We start from the raw sequence: 21,161 nt of genomic DNA, 5'->3' as shown, positions 1-21,161 counted from the left end.
ATCTTCGCAATTACTCTGAGACAGCTGCTATCACCTCGGTGAATATGTCAGGAAACTAAGGCATAAAGGGTTAATTACACCTAAAAGAATTCACATCACGTTGTGTAAGACCTATATTTTAAAAAATTAAAACACTACTGAAAGTAATCAAAGAAATCTTGAATAGTTTTTTATTTTGTTTTGTTTTGGGTGGGGGGGGAAGAGCGTGTGGGGAGGGACACAGAGAGAGGGAGGGAGAGAATCTTAAGTAGGCTCCACACCAAACTCAGAGCCCAATTCGGGGCCCAACACGGGGCTCCGTCTCACAATCAGTTGTGAGATCATGACCTGATGTCAGATCAAAGTCAGACACTTGACCGACTGAATAAATCTTGAATAACCTTGGATAAATGGAAAAGCATACCATATTCTTGAATAGAAGACTCGACATCATGGATATGTATTTCTCCTCATGTTGAATTATACAGTTAATAGTATCCAACATAATTTTCTTAAAAAGGAATTGTTTGGGACTAGACACTACTATAGCCAAGAAAGTTAGAAAAGATTGACGAAGAAAGACTAGTTCCCCAGTCATTCAAATATCATAAACCTAAAATAGTCAAAATGCTGTGGTACTGGCACATGATTATACCAAAGTAGCAAAATAGCAAAACGGGACAGAAAGGAAATACCCCAATATATATAGGAATTTAGTCATGATAAAAGGTAACATTTTAAATCAGTGGAGATTAGATTGGGATTCTCTCTCGTGCTCTCTCTCTGCCCATCCCCTGCTTGCGCACACATGTTCTCTCTTAAAAAAAAAAAAAAATTAAGAGGTTAAATGGTTTTGGGATGCAAACTAAGAGAAACTCTTGAGTCTTTGTTTTTCAGAACTAGAAGTACATGTTTATTCAAATTACATGTGACTTTGTGACTTTTGCTTAAGGAAGAAAAAAAAGTTCCAGAGACAATTTGAAGACAGAGAAAATCACAATGTGTGATTCTTAAGAAGAATAAACATGGAAAAAGTCTGGCTGCCACTGAGACTTTAGAGGGGGGAAAACTGAAAGCGGAACAGTGGAAATAATAATAAGAAAAGAGATGGGTTTGTGTGAAGAAACTTTCCAGTCTTCATAAAATTAAAACCAAATTATCCAAGTATGCTGAAAGAAAAAGAATCCGCACAGAAGGGAGGGCTATGCGACATCACAGCCCAGACCACTGTCGGCCCCAACTACTGTCCTCCAGGGCTCCCATGGTAACCAACACATTATCCTCAAGAGACCTACTTCTTCCCCATCCACATCCCAGTTCAGCCACAGACACATTTTCTCTTCATCCCCTGGGAGGCTGTTGAGATCACATGTACTGTTAATCAGGACTCTTTAACTGGAAGCTGCCACATAACAGAGGGGACACAAAATAGAGAACAGACAAAATTTTATATTCTGAACTTCTGGACAATACTGGCTCTCTGGGACCTGTGGGCCCCCATTTGACAGTGTCCCAAGGAAGGAATCTCGCTCAGAGAATCCCCAGAGTTGACTCCCCTCCTCTCCTTCCCAAAGGAGGAAGCCCAGAGTAGAATCCAGTAGGTACCTGCCTCGGAAGCTATCTCCGTGTTAGTGGGCACAGGTTCCGTCACCCTCCCTGAGTCTCTTCCGGGGGTCTGGGTAAGGAGACCGTGCCACCTAGGCCACCCAGAAGCCCCTGGCCAGCAGCAGCAGCTGTCTGCACACCCCTCGAAGCCTGAGGTTGCTGGAGATGAGGAAAAACGGATGGACAGACATGCACAGGTAGATTAAAATCTGCCACGGCCAGTACAGCCAGTACCAGTCACTCTCTGAGAAGAAACCTGCAGCATCGATGACCAGGGATGCGAGGGACAGAGCATCAAGAATGAGGAAGGAGACGAGCGACTTCAGAGCTCTGGTGTGAGCCTGGGCACTGGGGTCCTGTGGCCTGTGGGCGCTGAGCCGCATCCTCCCGGTGTGCCTCCTCAGAGAATTAATCAACAGCGCAACTGAGACCAGAAAAACAGAGCAAGGAACTAACAAGGTGATCAGCTTCAGGGGCAAGAAGTAGTGAACTTCCAGTGTCCTGCTCCACTGTCTTAAGGTCATGTTCCCAGGAAACTTTCTAATTAAGAATCCTTCACACACAGCACGGTTTCCCCAAAAGAAGAGCAGAGTGACGATGAAGGAGCTCAGGAGAGGAGCCATGAGGAGCCAGGGCACTGACCCTGGGAACCTCCACTTGACCCAGAGGAAGGTAGGGTGGGTGAAGTTAGTGATCTTCATGCAGAAGAGGACACTGTGCCAGGAGCTGAACCAGAAGGTGGCTGAGTTCAGGAAGTCCCAATGGAGACCAAAGAACTGCTGTGCAGGACCTCTGCTGTACTCGGCCAGTAGAAGCTGTTCACCATTCCAACCCACTGCAGGCAGAAGCGGGAGGCGCCCAAGCTCAGGAGGATCATGCCAGAGGGAGACAGCCTCCCCCGCCGCAGCCTTTCCCTGCCCAGCACCAGCACAATGAGCTGTTGGCCAGGATTCCCAGAAGGCACGGCAGGACGAAGAGCAGCATGAAGAAGGCTGAGAGCCCTGGCCGCGTTTCGGCCGCTCGGGTCACCACCCCTGTGCCTTGCACCTTGGTCCCTGGCCTCCTCCCTACCCCCACACACAGTCCCTCTATAGACCTTTCCTGGGGACGTGAGAAGAGTGTCCAGGCTCTGCATCTGAGTCAGAGTTCGCTCACAAGGCGGATACCGGGGCTGCAGGGGAAAGGTGAGCTCAGCTCAGTGAGGATGCAAATTTCCCGTGGGCTCAGTTACCATGAGGCCTACCCGCTGCCCCTGATTTGCCTTGTCTGGTTTTGCCTGCATGCTACCATCATTAGCATCAATGTAGAGAGTTTTTCAGTGTCTCTGTAGCTGAATTCTATACTTCTTATTTCTCCCTTGGGAGAATATACACACCTCTCCCCATCAGATCATTCTTAAGACATGAAGCGTACAGGCAACAAGTACAGGAGACATTTAATACGGCCAAGACCTGGGCAAAACAGTGATGATAGAGAAGTCTGTCTCCAGCCAAGCTTCCCTGTCACACATCCACCCTCAAATATGAGCAGTCATCCCCTTCAAGGTCAGAATCTTTGGTCCACCTTTTTACCAAACCTCTTCTTAAATCCTTCATGGACCCTGAGATATGAATGACTGATAACGGTTTAAACCAGTTTTATGTTCCAGTGAGAGAATTCATTTCCTTGCAGTTGTGGAACTAAGGGCACCTGCCTCTTGCTGGGTCTCAGTTGAAGGCTCCCTCAGATCCTGGTGGCCACTGGCTGTTTTTGCCAAGTGGGATGTTTCAACATGGCACCTTACTCCATCAAGCCAGCAAAGAGAGTGTCTAGAGGGAGCTGGCTAGCAGGATGGAGTCTTAAACAGTGTAGTACAATCACAGGAGGACATCCTATCACTTTTGCCATATTCTATCGCCTAGAAGCAAGTCGCAGTCTGCAGGGACGCTCAAATGGTGTGCGTTACAAAAAGGTACAGATACCAAAGTTGGGGGACCATCTTAGAGCCTATCTGCCACAATGAGACACCACAGCTTACAAGGCATGTGTGCTGTCCTGTCTTCCAACACCAACATTAAAAAGAGATCCCTATGAGACCACATTAAAAAGCAAAAGTATTTTTTGGGGGGCTCCTGGGTGGCTCAGTCAGTTAGGCATCCAACTCTTGATTTCAGCCCAGGTCATGATCTCATGGTTTGTGAGACTGAGCCCCGCATCGGGCTCTGCGCTGACAGTGTGGAGCCTGCTTGGGATCCTCCCTCTCCCTCTCTCTCTGCCCCATCCTCCACTCACACTGTCTCAGCTTGGTCCATAGTCAAATGTTTCCTATTTAGCAGTTCAAATCTGTCCTTTCTCCACATTTGTTTGAAAAACTCAAGCGTATGTTTTTATGTAAGTGTGTCCTTTTGGATTGTGACTTTGTCATGAATCAACTAAGAAAAATAGTCATACAAATAATGTGAAAGTTGTCACTACCACAGCATAAATGTATAATTATAGTAAAATGAATAATCCACAACAGAGAGAGAGATCTCACTGAAGGTAGGTGAACATGCATTTTTTCTATTCTCAGATCCACGTCACTCATCCAGTTTTGACTCATTCACTCAACAAATATACTTACTGAGCACTTACACACACAGGGCTCCTATTCTTGTCACCGGGAATAGAGAAGCGAACATAAGAGGTGGGATTCCTGCTTCTGTGCAACTTACAGTCTGATGGAAGGTAACTGACAATAAGCACGTGCATGAGCAAGACACTTTCACATTGTAATCAGTGCCCTGAAGAAAACAGGAGAGGAAGACTGCTGGAGAACAGCTGGAGAGGGAGAAACTGCTCCTTCACACCCACGGGATGGGGGGCATTCTCAGGGGACACGTGGGCTGAGGGGCCCGAGCGAGTAGAGTCTTTGCCACGTACAGCTGGCTGAACTCATAATATTATCAAATCATCACTTTATTCATTCTCTCCCACCATTCTCTCTCTCTTCTAATTTTATGCAGTGAGAGAACCTTCTCCTGCCAGAGAAAAAGAATTCCCGGAGCCACGTGACTATTCTCTCTTATCAACTAAGTTGTCCCGAGATCACTTCAAGTCACAAAACCAACTCAGACCAGAAATGGGGCATTTCTGTCCAATATATAAAAACTACATAACAAGATGGCATTGGCTGATGCAGATGGAGAATGCAAAAGGGGCGGGAAGGGTCTTGCTTGGACTAGAACCAAAGCCTTGTGCCTTCCGGGCCTGGCACATGTTAAATGCTGATGCTCCTTCCTGGGGAACTTCAGAGCTCTGGAGGCTCCCCACTGGGCGCTCTCCCACAATTCCCTTTGATGGGGAGAAACCATCTTTATTTTGGGTGATCCCTTGGGACTCCTTCCTCAGCTCCTAGACACTTTCCCCAAAATCATTGCTGCTGGCATTTCCTCACCCCACTAGACAGCCCTATTGGTCAGACCTCAAGACACCTGCACACATATGCTCTCTCCCTTGGGGTCCAAAACTGGTACCCTAGCCCTGCCCCCACACTCCAAACGTGGCCACATTCTCCTGACTCTGCCCCAAAAGTTAGCTAGTCTGTTTGTCTCTCATTATCTTAACTACCCCCAGCAGGAACAAGACCTTACTTAGCCCACTATCCCTCCCGACTTAAGCAGTAACATGGCAAGATTTGAGAGTGGCCCCACAGAAGCTCTGGAGCACCACCAGGTTTGAAGTTAAGTCCTCCTCAGTGAAGGATGGAGTGCGTTTCATCACATAGCTTTTCCAAATATTTATTCCTCACAAAATCCTCTCTCTTCTACTCTCTAACCTTTTCATTTTATCAAAGGGTTTCAGGAGTTACAGGACAGGTTTATGCCCAGTGCCTGTGAAAACCTGAATAGTGTGAACTAGCAGCTCACTTTGAAATCTCCTATCATTAAATCTTTGCACTTGGTAGAAATGTCAACCTCTGTTTAAAAGGCAAGATCAAGAAAGTCATGTTGGTCCATGGTAAGAACTTGGGATGTTATCCTCACATAATAGAAAGCCATTAGAGAGTTTTAAACAAGGGAGTAGCATGACCTAATCTGTTTTTAAACAGATCCTGTGGATCAGGACTTGGAGAATGGAAGTGGGGAAGGGCAAGGGTAGAGAAGAGCAGTCAGAGGCTACTGCATTAGACCGTGCACAAGCAGGCGCTAGTTTCTTCTCAGCTGGGAGCACTGGAAGTGGTGAGCAGGGATGAGATGCTGGCATCTTTTGAAGGCAGATTCAGTAGGATTTTCCTGATGGCGGGAGTGAGAGAGAAAAAGGAATCAAGGATGGATCCCAAATTTTTACTTCGGTCATTGGAGAATTTACGGAGCTGTCTACAGAGAGGAGTTAGACTGAGAGGGATATATTTCTGGGAGGAAGTCTGTTCTGGTCACGTGAAGTCTGAGACACCTGTTAGATCTCTAAAATGAGACATGAAGGGGACAATTAAAATAAAAGTCTGGATCTCAGAATGGCTGGAGTAACAGGTTTGGGAGCCATCAACACTCGGTATTTAGAGCCATTACATTAGATGAGATCACGTGGGAAAAGAGTGTGAACGGAGACTGGTAAGGGGCTGGAGGCGAACCCTGCACCTTCAGCCTTGAGGGGTTGGAAGTCAAAGGATCCGGCTGAGGAGACTTGGCTGAGACTGATATCCAGGAGGGATTCCGTTCTCTGAGCTCATGCTCAGGTACAGGAGGAGAAGGAAGACAACAGGGAGGAGGGCGACACAGAAATGAAAACTGTGCTGAAGAGACTTTGAAGAGACTCGAGCGTTGCAGGGGGATCTGGACCCAGGGGCTGCAAGCCGCGTGCTCTGGGGAGATGCCCTGAGGCAGATACTGTCAGCGGCTCTCACTCTGACAGGCCCTCTGGTCCCGACCCAAGCCCAGCCCAGCAGTGTTGAAACCGCGCTTTACCACCTGACAGCCTCAGCAGAGCAGCTCTATTTATCATTCATCCATTCAGCAGGTACCGTCCATCAGACACTAGGCCAGCCATGTAGGCACAAAGATAAAGATAGTCTTTGAGGGAGAAAAGATAAGTAGACATATGACAATTCCATATGGTAAATGATAAAATAATATTTACTCAGTGCTGCTATGCATCCCCATGCACTTCCAAGCGCTTTACAAATGTTAATTTTTGATACTCATAAAAACTCAATGAGTATCAAAAAAGGCGCTGGAACACTAGATATCTACATACAAAACACTGATACTGGACACCATCCACAAAAATCAACTCAAAGTGGATCCCAGAACCAAACATAAGAGCTAAAAGTACAAAACTCTTAGAGGAAAACACAGGAGTAAATCTTCATGATCTTGGGTTAGACAAAGCCTTCTTAGGACAACAAAAGCATGAGTGACTAGGGGCTCCTGGGTGGCTCGGTCAGTTAAGCATCGACTTCAGCTCAGGTCATGATCTTGAGGTTCATGAGTTCAAGCCCCACATCAGGCTCTGTGCTGACAGCTCAGAGCCTGGAGCCTGCTTTGGATTCTCTGTCTCCCTCACCCTGCCCCTCCCCCCCCCACTCCCCACGCTCTGTCTCTCTCTCTCTCTCAAAAATAAACGTTAAAAAAAATCTTTTTTAACAACAACAAAAAAAAGCACAAGTAACTAAAGAAACAATTGATATACTGGATTAAATCAAAGATTACAAACCGTTGTGCTTCCAAGGATACCATCAACAAAGTGAAAAAACAACTACAGAATGGGCGAAAATACCTCCAAATCATATACCTGATGAGAAACTTGCACCCAGAATATATAAAGAACACTTATAACTCAGCAATAAAATGACATAATCCAATTTAAAATGGGCAAAGGATTTGAACAGACATTTCTCCAAAGATGACAGACAAATGGCCAACAAGCACACAAAAAGATGTTCCACATTATTAGTTACTATAAAAATTCAAACTAGGAGGCACCCGGGTGGCTCAGTCAGTTGAGCATCTGACTTCAGCTCAGGTCATGATCTCATAGTTCATGGGTTCAAGCCCCACATCAGACTTGCAGCTGTCAGCACAGAGCCCGCTTAGGATCCTCTGTCCCCCTCACTCTCTGCCCCTCCCCCACTCGCACACTCATGCTCTCTCTCAAAAATAAACATTAAAAAAAATTTGTAATGGAAATCAGCCATTGCTGATTAGAGAATCTCTAGCCACCTTAATGTGCTCAGAACACTTACATTAGCCTACAGTTGGGCAAAATCATCTAACACAAAGCCTAGCTTATAACAAAGTGTTGAATATCTCATGTCATTTACTGACTACGATACTGAAAATGGAAAACAGAACGGTTATGTGGGTAGAGAATGGTTGTCAGTATTTACCGTCATGATCACGTGGCTGACTGGGAGTAGAATGCGAGTGTTCTCATTAAAGAAAGGTAACTATGTGAGGTGTTAATTAATTTGATGGTGGAAAACCCTTTCAAAGTGTATACAAATCAAATCATCACATTGTACACTTTATACATATTACAATTGTTTGTCAGCTATATACCTCAATAAAGCTGAAAACAAGACTGGAGTCAATAGAAAAGTAACCATGAATGTTAACTGAGAAATATAGAACACAATCTGATGTGTGATAACTATTATATTAGTGTTCAAATAGGTATGTGCATGAGATACAACAAACATGATTTTTTATTATAAAAGAGAGAGAACCACTAATATTTTTGATGCAAAACAGAAGAGTCATATTAAATACCCCGCAAATGTTAGAGAATCAGCAATTATGATCCCTAGATAATATATTATCCCTTAGGTAATATAATTGTCTACAGTGGTTATATACAGTAAACGTAGGGGTGCCTGGCTGGCTTAGTCAGAAGAGCAAATGACTTGATCCTGGGGTAGTGAGTTAGAGCCTCATGTTGGGTGTAGAGGTTACTTAAAAATAAAATCTTAAAAAAATAGTAAATGTAAAGTCAACATTCATGAAAGCATGAATATTATAATACATTATATATATTATATATTAATGTTAATATTATAATATTATGCAGAATAACCCTGGCTGGGCATCCAGAGTAGATATGAGCCATGATTCCCTCTTTGAAGAGAGGAAACACGATGTCTAAAATGACAGTCATCACAATGTAGACTGTGAAACAATGAGCGAGGATATAAAAACACTGCCTGCAATAAAACCTTCAGAATCTGTGCCTTGTCCTTCTAGGTTCTGGGGGAAAAGCACCACTGTGGTGGAATATGGAACATCACCAAGCTTATTGTGTCATGGTTCCATTTAAAATTACAGTTAAGATTGAATATAAAATCTTGATTATTCAGCAAAATTAATGAATCAAATATTTTTATTCCTAAGATTTATGTTTTTTCATGTTTTATGCCATACTTTCCACAAAATATTTGCGTATCCTAGAAAAGTGCCATCTGTGAGAACAAATGATGATTCTTCCTGAGAAATTAACAATAATTTTGTTCATTATTGAGCTACTACTGTTCATAAACTTCATAGTCTCTTGGGGTGCCTGGGTAGCTCAGTCAGTTAAGCAACCAACTCCTAGTTTCAGCTCAGGTCATGATCTCACAGTCATGGGATCAAGCCCCACATCAGGCTCTGTGCTGATAGCGGGGAACCTGCTTGGGATTCTCTCCCTCTCTGCCCCTCCCCCACTCATACTAACACTTCTCTCAAAATAAACAAATTTAAAAAAAAAACTTCACAGTCTCTTACAATAATTATTAAAAGGCTTCTTTATGTCTGCCATGGCAAAAAGATGAAATAATCATAATACATAAAAATATATATAAATTAAAACATATATATATGTATATATAAATTTATTATCCTAACTTTGTTTTTTGTGGTTTTTTTGTAGTGTTTATTTTTGAGAGAGAGACAGAGACAGAGAGACAGAGACAGAGTGAGAGCGGGGGACAAGCAGGGAGAGAAGGAGACACAGAATCGGAAGCAGGCTCCAGGCTCTGAGCTGTCAGCACAGAGCTCAACGTGCGACTTGAACTCATGGACCATGAGATCATGACCTGAGCTGAAGTCAGGCACTTAACTGACTGAGTCACCCAGGCACCCCTATCCTAACTTTGTAAAAAGTTGTTTAAATATCTGAAATATTGACATTATTTACTTTTACATATACATTTGTATAAATACAATTCTATGTGAGGAAAAATATCTAGAAGGAATAATGAGTGTTAATGATAATTATTCTCCAGATAACGAAAGTATGAGTGATTATTAAACTTCTTTATAATATTCTATAACTTTCAAGTCCCTGCAATAATCAGATATTATCAAAAAAGAACATTTAAAGTTTGAAACTAATAAATCATTTGTGATCAAAGTAAGGAAGGCTAAATAACTCTGCTTCATCTCCAACATTAAGCTCAGCTGTAAAACCCTATGATTTGAGACCAGTAAGAACTGATTGACCTGGCATAGGGCAGGGGAAGGTAGGGCAGAGCAGCAGGGCAGAACTGGTCACGGTGTTCAAGGTTCCACTGTTATACAGAGTTGTATATTGATCTTCCAAGGACTTCTCCCTGCTGCTTTCCTGAAAATCTTCTGTATAAACGTTAAGCATTTAGTTAATCGGTCCAACTAACGCTTTCAGTACCTCTGTCCCGCCCCTCCCCTGCAAACATGTACCACCACCATCAACACCAGTGCTACCATCCAACTGCCACCATCACAAGCCAAAGATCACACCCTCTTCTTTCCTACAGATAAGGAAACTGAGACCCCGGGAAGGTAACTGACTTTCCCAAGGCCACAACACAGAGGCAGAAAAGAACGAATTCTTAAATTCAGATCTTCACTCGAAGACCCTGCACCATGTTCTCCCAGAGCCCTTATGTCATTGAGTTAACTGTCACCATCAGAGGTTTCATGCCTTGGAAGATTCTTAATTTCCATGCTAGAGACCAAAATTGGAATCTTAATACCTTCTACTACCCAAATCTCCATCAGGAAGAGAGTCTGTAGTAGGACACAGGGTGTGGGGCATGAACACAGTGTTAGTGTTCGGTCCTCACTCGTACCTTGGGAATCAGTGATTAGGTGGACAGTACCCTGTGATTAGGACTCCTGGAAAGCCTATTCCAAATTCCCAGGTTCTGACTCCACCGGATTCCCTAAATTCATGGCAACCATTCACAAATGTCAAGTCAGAGCAAGAGAAAAGAACTTTCTTTTTTTTTTTTTTTTTTTAAATTTTTTTTTTTTCAACGTTTTTTATTTATTTTTGGGACAGAGAGAGACAGAGCATGAATGGGGGAGGGGCAGAGAGAGAGGGAGACACAGAATCGGAAACAGGCTCCAGGCTCTGAGCCATCAGCCCAGAGCCTGACGCGGGGCTCGAACTCACGGACCGCAAGATCGTGACCTGGCTGAAGTCGGACGCTTAACCGACTGCGCCACCCAGGCGCCCCGAGAAAAGAACTTTCTTTGAGGCTTTGGCAAATTCACTTCTCAGGGCTGGGTCACCAGTTGCTGCACCACCAGGTTGGCCAGGAAAGACTCGGATGGAATCCACAGTGGTCCCTAAAGTATGATGCTGCCAAAAGCAAGCACAAGGCTAAAAGAGACCAGTATTGTGAGCCGAAGAGCAAGTCAAAAACAGCAACCGCAGGGCTAGACCAAACTGGATAGAGCAGGCCAGCAGAGTCCTCCTTGCAAAATCAATTCACTTTCCAGATGTCTCTACAAGACAGAACCTATGCAGAAGTTGAAGTCCAAGGTCTAAATGAAGCAAAGTAGCATGAATAGATAGCACAGGTAAGCAGTGGAAAACATATCAAGGTTTAATTTAGTTTTACCCAAGGAAGTAAGCTATTGATTTTAGGGTAGAGACTGCCTTGAGCTCTGTGCTTTTAAAGCCATTCTTGACGTGAGAGAATTAGAGCTTCTGATGTGCACTCCAGAGGGGAGTGTGTTCTAAGCTATGGTTCCACAACATCTGAATATCCATAGCTGAAGAAGGATGTCACATTCTCCATGGCAAAGATACTTTGCAATGTGTGTGTCTTTCACGGCTCTAGTTAAAAAAAAGAATATGCTACAAAGTTTCTGATTCTTTTACACATCAGTACCTGTACTTTTTTTGTTTGTTTGTTTTATTTATTTATTTTGAGGGAGGGAGAGAGCAGGGTAGGGGCACAGACAGGGAGAGAGAGAAACCCAAGAAGAGCCCAACGCAGGGCTCTCTCAGGAACCCTGAGATCATGACTTGTGCCAAAATCAAGAGTCAGACGCTTAACCAACTGAGCCACCCAGGTGCCCACACCTAAAAATACTTTAATTCGATGTGCCTCAGTGACTCTTCCTCACATTCAGATTCTAAAACACATCTGCTCGGTCTGAAACAGATATTTGTACATCTACATTCACTGCAGCATTATTCACAAAAGCCAAAATGTGGAAGCAACCCAAGTATCCATCAACAAACAAATAAATAAGTGAAATAGATAAATAAAATGTGGCATAGACAGACAATGAAATATTATTTTGCCTTCACAAAGATATCTGCTACAACGTGGATGAATCTTGGAAGACATTATGCTAAGTGAAATAAGTCAGACGCAAAAGGGCAAGTAATGTGTGATTTCACTTAAGTGAGGTACCCCAAATAGTCCAATTCATAAAGATGAAAAGTAGAATAGTGGTTGCCAGGGGCTGGGGAGGGAGGAGGCGTGGAGAATGGGACATTTTCATGTAAGGGATAGAGTTTCAATTGGAGAGGATGAAGAGTTCTGCTGACAGATGGTGGGGATGACCGCATAACAATGTGAATGTACTTAATGCCACAGAAATGTACACTTTACAAAGGCTGAAATGGTAAACTTTGTTATGTGTATTTTCACCACAATAAAGTATTTTCTCAAAGCATATTTTCTGGACACAGTATAAGGGCCTCATCTTTTATATACATGCTTCAATTTCAGACATTGCACTTGATCTAATAGAAAAGTACGTTGTTCTTTTAAAGAACAAAGACTGTGTCTTCTCCAGCCCCCACATCTCCCACATAGTGGGCATTAAGGAAATATTTGCTGAATGAATGAGCTTGGTTGTTTTCCTTTTTAAAGTCATCTTCATGTGTCATCCTTCTACAAATTGCATTACTGACATATTTTGTTACAGATACTTTCAACTTTTGGGTTATTTCAGGAGACTGAGTTAGCAAGACAATATAAATTCTATGACAACAAAACCAATAATGTTTGTGTCTACCTTGGAAATGCTGAGAAGAAACATGTATGTTGTACATACAAAGGTGTTCTCAGTCTTATTCGCCGGAGCCCTGAAAGTCTGGTCTTACTACTAAGAGTTGGCGATTATTTTCCCAAAAAACAACAGATTAGTAACAACTCAGCTGCAATAACACACGTAACAAAAGATTTCAAAAACAAGTAACATGACTCAGGTTACTGACTCACATAAATACAGTCATTAGCTTTAATTTGAGAAGTGCAGCTATCGCCAGCTTCCTTATGGATTTCTCTATGACAGGACAAAGGAGATAGAACCTAAATGTTTTCCAATTCTAAGCCTTTGGACCAGCTGTTTTCCTTCTCCATTTGCAACTTTTCAGCAGTAAGGACAGCAGTCCCCTTACATCTGACCCCTACAAGATTGAATGGATCCTACTGCTGGTGATGACCCACAGGGCAGTACATCCAAGGAGTTTGTCAATAGGACAGGAAGCCACCAACTTCAGTCCTAATCTGGTAGGATACAGGAAACTATAGTCCCTCTTGGAGACAGAAATCTATATTGCTCTCAAAACTACTGCACTTTAGGGGCGCCTGGCTGGCTCAGTCAGAAGAGCGAGGGTGTGGCTGTTGATCGCAGGGTCATGAGTTCAAGAACCCCGCTGATATAGTGATTACTTAAATCAATAACCTTTAAAAAGAGATTACTTAGGGGCACCTGGGTGGCACAGTCAGTAAGTGTCCCACTCTTGATTTTGGCTCAGATGGTAATCTCATGGTCATGAGATTGAGCCCCATGTTGGGCTCCAAGCTGAGTGGAGCCTGTTTGGGATTCTCTCTCTCCCTCTCTTTCTTTCAAAATAAATAAACTTAAACTTTTTAAAAAAAGTTTTTAATGTCTTATTTTTGAGAGAGAGAGAGAGAGAGAGAAACAGAGCACAAGCAGAGAAAAGGCAGAGAGAGAGGGAGACAGAATCTGAAGCAGGATCCAGGCTCTGAGGTGTCAGCACAGAGTCTAACGTAGGGCTCAAACTCAAACTGTGAGATCATGACCTGAGCTGAAGTCGGACACTTAATCGACTGAGCCACCCAGATGCCCCAAAATAAATAAACTTAAAAAAAAAAACTAAAAAGATTACTTAAATAAACTTTAAAAAAAAAAACCCACTGTACTTTAGATCTGATGTAAGTGATATAATCATCTAATGACAAAGGAGTGGTTTCTCATTAAAAAAAAAAAAATCTTGAGCAATATAGAGAATGGATACTGGATATTGTACCTTAAACAGTTTATTCAACGTCTTCTAAAAAATGTTTTATTTTTACTGGAAGAGAAATAAGAGTCCTTAAAAAACACTGCCACCCCCATAGGTCTCGGCCACCCAAACCTTGGGTTTCCATCACTGTAGTTCAGAATTCGTATTATTTATAGTTAAAAGACATGTCAGCTCAGCTTACTAAAATTCAAAATACGTTCAGCTGCTGACTGCTAAAGCCCAGTTTCCAAAGCTTTTATCTGTTACCAAGGCCGACCATCCAAACCACTGGAACTCAGATTCATTACAAGCCTGTGCCAGAGGCCAGCTGCGTGAGCAGCCACGTCCTGGCTCACTCCCTGCTACGTGATTCTGACCTGATTTCAAAGGTTCGGTTCCCTCCCAGCTCTCCTCCCACACGAGCCCTCGTTCTTGTGACTTTTTAAAATCTTGAGATTATTCCTCTTTACCTGAGTGAACCATCAGTACAGGCCATAAGTCCATAGGAATTCAGAATAGGAGACCATCAATGACACTAAGAAATGTCAAAAACAAACACTGTGATCAAAGATAGATGGAAACTGCCCAACATCTGATGTATTTGAGACACAGAAAATTTGCAGCAAAACATTATACATAGATAATGCTGGACAACGGTGTCTGATTCATTTCCATCTTAGAATTCTCTCAGTACCAAGGTCAAATATGAACTAGCAGTACTTGATAACGGTCACTTTAGCTCTTAAGTGTTTCGTATTCCCGTAAATAGAGTGTGTATATTACCGGGTAGATTTCCTGAATGCTTAGATTCTACTTCCATACCCCCAATGCTCTTAGCTGGGAGATAAATACTTAGATTTCCATATCTAGATGTTCAATAAGTTCTTGTTCAAATGTCAAAGAATCCTGGCAGCAATCAGCTCTCTCTACTAACAACTGTAGAAAATGTGAAGGCTAGCTGTTGTATTAGCCAGCAAAAATCACCGAAGTGGACTGAATTGATAAGAAAATGTTCATTGCTGATCCAGTTTCCAACAGCCATAGATATTTCTACAGGCATAAAAGTGATGAATCTTTGCATTCATTAATGTAGTTCGTTATAATAAGATAATGCTTTCATGGCTTCCACAAATACTTACTGAGTGACTACCTCTTGCCAGGGGGGAACAAAACAGATAAAAATTCCTGTCCTTGTGGAGTTTATATGGTTGTGAGGAAAACACATGATATATATAAGAAAAATAGACAGTGATAATGCTGAGGAGACAAAGCAGGGCAGGGAATGGTGGCACGGAGGACAGCAGTTTACAGTGGAGATGACGATGCCTGAAGCAGTGAGGGAGTGAGCCATGCCAATATCTGGGGTAGAACATTCCAAGCAAAGAGGTCACAAATGCACAGGCTCTGAGGAAGGTGTATGCAGGGCTTATTTAAGGAACACCAGGGACGCCAAAGTGACCAGAGCAGTGTGAGAGGGGGGCGGAATAGCAGAGGCGACTATCATACCAAACAAACTCCTAAAGGGCATTCTAACTCATTATGAAAACTTAGGCTTTTTCTTGAGGTTGAAAAGGAAATGGAGAATTTTGAAAGAAACGTGATGTGACGTGACTTCTATTTTTAAAGGATCCTGCTAGCTGCCATGCTGAATACAGATGAAAGGCAAATTGAGAGTAAAAGTTGTGAAACCAGTTAGGAGGCCGAGGCAGCAATCCAAGCAAGACGTGATCGTGCCTTGCACCAGAGCAGAGGCTGTGGAGGTGGCGATAAATGGTGGAATCACAGATTCATTTCGAAAGCTGTCAACAAGTCTAACCCTGATTTTTTCAAACCCTTGTGTCAGAGGCCAACTTTCAACAGATTGTAGTCAAGGAGGAGCTGCTTTGCTACCTATGAAATCCCAACCCAGAAGCAGTTGATCTAAACATCGATTGAGCACCCGGTCAAATAGTGTGACATCAGGGTTGCTGAGTGATTGTGCGTGAAATGCAAGAAGCTTTGTCCAGAGCAACTGGAAGAATGGAGTTGCCATCCGCTGAAACAGGGCGGGGGGGGAAGTGGTGAGAGCAGTATGTTGAAGTAGAAAAATATCAGGAGCTCAGCTTTGGATACTGTAAGTTTGAAATGCCTATTAGACATCCATGTGGATGTCTCAAGAAGGAATATACAATGTGGATCAGAGATACAGTCTGAAGAGCAGACCACTTAGACCAAGCTCTCTGGAAGCAGAGCCTGCAGGGGGTTCTTATGCAAGTGATTTTTCAAGGACTGCTTTCCGGAGAAACCTGTAGGGAATTAAGAAACACAAGATAGGGCAGGAGACAAAACTAGACCAAAAAATACCAAGTGATTTGGGGATTAATCTAGACTTGGTTTGATATTATGGGGAGATCTGGAGTGTAAACTGCTAGAAATATAGATCCCTAAATTCTGTCAAACCTTTTTATCAATAGAGGCAACTCTTCCTCCCTTAACTGAGGAAGTCAGTCACCCCTTTCTTGCAGACGCCACAATGGGCTCCCCTCTAGTAGCTTCCTTGCAAGGCAATGCTGATCCTACTAAAGATCCCCACCTCCCCTCACTGCTTCCAGACCTATAACCAGACTCAAGGCCCAGCAGGCCCAGCAGGGTAAGACACAAATTGTGACCAGTGAGAAGGTGCGATGCACCCCAAAGTCCTAGGGAGCATCGCTGGATCAAAGGGTGCATGCACTTGTAAATCTGACAAATATTGCCAAATTGCCTGCCATAGAAATTGTACTAATCTATACTACCACCAACAATGTAGAGAGAACATATTTCCCCAATAATCTGGTAAAAAAGTGGTTTCAATGTTCAGGAGTTTTCCCAAATAGAGATCCAAAAAATGGTTATCTCAGCTGGTTTTGATCTGTATTTCTTATTATGAATGAGACTATCTTTCCTGTGTTTAAGAAACATCTGTGTTTCTCCTTTTCTGTGAATTACATATTCATAGTATTTGCCTGTTCTCTTTTTTTGGGGGGGGGGGGGCGGGGGGGGTTGTTGATCTTTTCCCCATCATTTCTAAGAGCTCTTTGTGTTTTAGAGATTAAACTTTCATTATGAATGCAGATATTTTCCCAGCTTGTTGTATTTTTGGTAAATTTCTTATAGACTTTTACCATGGAGAATTTAAAAAAGTTTAATCAATCAATCAGTTTAAAATATTTTCCACACCCCAAGGTTTTAGTATATGTGCTGCCGAAGTGAGCACTCCATACCCACCCCAAGGTTTAAAAAAAAAAAAAAAAAAACCCTCATCTTCCCATTTTTTTTTCTAGTAGTTGTATTGTTTCATTTTTAACATTAAAACATTTGATCCATTTGGACTTCATCCTGGTATACGGCTTGAGGTATGGCAACACCTTAATTTTTTTCAGATGGCTAGCCTGTTATCATCTCAGTATCAGTTACTGAGTAATCCATTTTCTTCTGATCTATTACTTTTATTTGTACTCTGGAATTTAGACTAAATTCCTATATTGTATGTATTTGTTTTCTAGACTAATTCTACTGGGATACAGCCACAAACACTTACATTTCAAGGTTCATGCTGTAGTTCAGTGAATGATAGAGCTTGTCTATCATCACTGTTTTCTTTTTTGGCTTCTTCCAACTTCCATAATAACCTTTGAATATGTTAATCTTATTTTTATAGGTTTAAAAAGAGGCAGTAAGTTGGCATTTTTATAGGTCTAACATCAAATTAAGAAATTAACTTAAGGGGCGCCTGGGTGGCTTGGTCGGTTGAGCGTCCGACTTCGGCTCAGGTCATGATCTCACAGTCCGTGAGTTCGAGCCCCGCGTCGGGCTCTGTGCTGACAGCTCAGAGCCTGGAGCCTGTTTCCGATTCTGTGTTTCCCTCTCTCTGCCCCTCCCCTGTTCATGCTCTGTCTCTCTCTGTCTCAAAGATAAATAAACGTTAAAAAAAATTAAAAAAAAAAAAAAAAAAAGAAATTAACTTAAGAGTAACTGACATCTTTATGGTGTGGAGTCTTCTTATTTAAGAATATGGTATTATATTCCTTTGATTCATGTCTGCTTCCATGGTTTCCTGAGTGTTTTAAAGCTTCCTTCATGTAGATCTTATACATTTCTTTAAAATTTATCTCTGGGTGGCTCAGTCAGTTAAGTGTTCAACTCTTCACTTCGACTCCAGTCATGATCTCACAATTCGCAGAGTTCAGGCCCCATGTCAGGCTCCGTGCTGACAGTACAGAGCCTGCTTGGGATTCTCTCTTTTCCCCTCTCTCTGCCCCCCCCCCCCACCATGTGGATGCTCATGCATGCACTCTTGCTCTCTCTCTCTCTCTCAAAATGAATAAACTTCTGGGGCACCTGGGGGGCTCAGTCGGTTAAGCATCCAGCTTTGGCTCAGGTCATGATATCATGGTTCATGAGTTCGAGCCCCACATTGGGCTCTGTGCTGACAGCTCAGAGCCTGGAGCCTGCTTAGCATTCTGTGTCTCCTCTCTCTCCCTCTTCTCCATTAGAAAGCTCTCTCTCTCTCTCTTTCTCTCTCTCTCTCAAAACTAAATAAACATTAAAAAAATTAATGAATAAATAAACTTTAAAAAAAATGTAAATATAAAACTTATTTCAGGGTGCCTGGGTGGCTCAGTCGGTTGAGCGTCGACTTCGGCTCAGGTCATGATCTCACAGCTTGTGGGTTCGAGCCCCACATCAGGCTCTGTGCTGACAGCTCAGAGCCTGGAGCCTGTTTCAGATTCTGTGCCTCCCTCTCTCTGCCCCTAACCCACTCGCATTCTGTCTCTGTCTCTCTCAAAAATAAAGAAACATTAAAAAAAATTTTTTTTTAACTTATCTCTGGGCATTTTGTCTCTTTGTGATTATTGCAAATAGAATCTTTTCTTTCATTCTGTCCCCTCATTGGTGACTATTTGTGTATATGAGAAAATATTAATATCTATATATTTATTTTATACCCCACTACCTTACAAATTCTTATTGTTCTATAGTTTTTATATTCATTATTTGGATTTTTAAATTATACACACACAAATTTTTACATCCCATTTCCAATGTCTATAACTAATGTATTTCTCTTGATAGATTATCACCCTTCAAATGTAAACGGTGGTGGTAGTATTCATTCTTTTAATGTTCTTGAGTTTTGTAAGAATGTTACATTCATTAAATATGATGAAGCTTAATTTGTATTTTACCTCTTTTTTGTTTGTTTTGTTTTTGTTTTCCATTTTTACAGAGAGAGAGAGAGAGAGAGCATGCACAAACGAGTGAGGGACGGGGCGGGGGAGGAAGGGAGGGAGGGAGAGAGGAAGAGAGGGAGAGAGGGAGAGAGGGAGAGAGGGAGAGAGGGAGAGAGGGAGAGAGGGAGAGAGGGAGAGAGGGAGAGAGAGAGAGAGAGAGAATCCCAAGCAGGCTCCACACTCAACGCAGGGCCGACTTGGGGCTCGATCCTATGATACTGGGATCATGACCTGAGCTGAAATCAAGGGTCAAACACTCAACGGAGTGAGCCACCCAGGCACCCCTATATTTTACCTCTTAACATTAAAGACTTATCCTGGTATCCCATTTGATCATATTAGGTATCAATTCCTTTTGTTTGCATTTACCTGACATATTATTCTTCATTCATTTTCAAACTTCCACTTTTTTTATGGATCTTAGAAATATAAGGGTGCCTAAGTGGCTCAGACAGTTGAGCATCCAACTCTTGATTTCAGACCAAGTCATGATCTCCCAGTTTGTGAAACTGGGCCCCGAGTTGGGCTCTTCGCTGACAGCACAGAGCGTACTTGGGATTCTCTCTTTCTCTTTGCCCCTCCCTCTCCTCTAAAAATAAAGGATAAACTCAGAAAAAAAAAAGTACCAAAGCCTTAAAAAAAAAAAAAAAATACAAAGCTGTGTTTTGCTTTTTGAGCTGATCTGAAGGCCATTCTAAGTGTAAAGTGTAAAGTTATTTAATTGCATGTCCAACATGTTTCATCTTAATTCTGGCACATTATTTTATGTTCTGTGTTTTGTTTATAAAAGTTTACAGGGAGGGGATGATTATTATATTTGCATTTGTTGTATGTTTCCTCATTTTTGTTTGTGGTTCTATTTTTTTCCAATGTTTTATTTTTGAGACAGGGAGAGTGCAAGCAGAGGAGGAGCAGAGAGGGAGGACCCGAAGCAGGCTCTGCGCTGTTAGCATTCAGAGCCCAATGTGGGGTTCGTGAGACCGTGACCTGAGCCAAAGTGAGGCACTTAACCAACTGACCTGCCCTGGTGCCCCTGTTGGTTCTATTAATTGTAAGGAAAGTATATATATTTTTTGTTCCAGTACTCACCTTTATAATTTATATAGTTCTCTTAGTCCTCTGTTTCTTTTGACCACATCTATTGGTTACCACTTATGAGTAATAACAAACGAATAATTAACTAGGTTACAGAAGTCTGTGACTTCTGTCTTGCTGGCCCTCTCTCTTCTGCAGATGCTCTGGTATACCGTCATCTGTTCACTCTGATGAAGTCAGATGCTCTACAGAGAGGGTTACGTGGCAAGGAAGTGAAGGCCTCCAGCCAACAGCTCGGAAGGACCTGATGCTTTGGTCCAACAACCCATGAGAAACCGAATCCTGCAGCAACCACACAGGTTTGCTGGGAAGTAGCTCCTAACCAGATGAGCCTGAAGATGACTGCAGCCTGTGACAGCTGAGACATGCCTGGCTTCCTGGCCCACAAAAGTTATGAGGTTATAATAAAGGGTTTTTTAAGCCATTAAGTGTCAGGATAATTTGTTATGCGGGAACAGATAACTAACACATGCATACTAAGGGTCTTTTGCATTTCAAGGTGTGTCTTTTCTTCAGAAAGTGTATTTTTGCTGGAATATTATTTCTGCCCCTGCTGGGCCCTCTTACTTTCCTTCATGCTTCTTCTTTTCACTTTCTTTCTTGACTCTACCTGATCTCACCTGTGACTGGTAGTGATTTCACACAATTTGAAATCTGTGGACTATCTGTCTTTCATCTTCACTGAAAATGGGAGTTTTCAGAGTCTTCTTTCAATTGTCTTGTTTCTTCTAGGTGGTTTCCAGGGAAAGAAATGGAAAG

The 21,161-nt window shown here is 42.5% G+C and overlaps 1 protein-coding gene and 1 long non-coding RNA gene across 2 annotated transcripts; one reads left to right on the top strand and one right to left on the bottom strand.

Annotated features, from left to right (window-relative positions):
• Positions 1-904: 904 nt before the first annotated feature.
• Positions 905-6,591, bottom strand: TAS2R41 (taste 2 receptor member 41). The gene is given in 4 exon segments (XM_049642310.1): positions 905-2,389; positions 2,392-2,523; positions 2,526-2,719; positions 6,566-6,591. Coding segments are annotated over 4 exon segments (1,065 nt in total). The 3' UTR covers positions 905-1,676.
• Positions 6,592-13,151: 6,560 nt separating this feature from the next.
• Positions 13,152-20,835, top strand: LOC125930264 (uncharacterized). Its single transcript, XR_007460118.1, has 3 exons — positions 13,152-13,315; positions 20,193-20,358; positions 20,541-20,835. It is a non-coding gene; the product is annotated as an uncharacterized LOC125930264 (long non-coding RNA).
• The last annotated feature ends 326 nt before the right edge of the window (positions 20,836-21,161 follow it).

The sequence above is a fragment of the Panthera uncia genome, chromosome A2 (genome assembly GCF_023721935.1).
Source record: "Panthera uncia isolate 11264 chromosome A2, Puncia_PCG_1.0, whole genome shotgun sequence".
Taxonomy (NCBI): Eukaryota; Metazoa; Chordata; class Mammalia; order Carnivora; family Felidae; genus Panthera; species Panthera uncia.
This window is presented reverse-complemented; position numbering and strand designations above follow the sequence as displayed.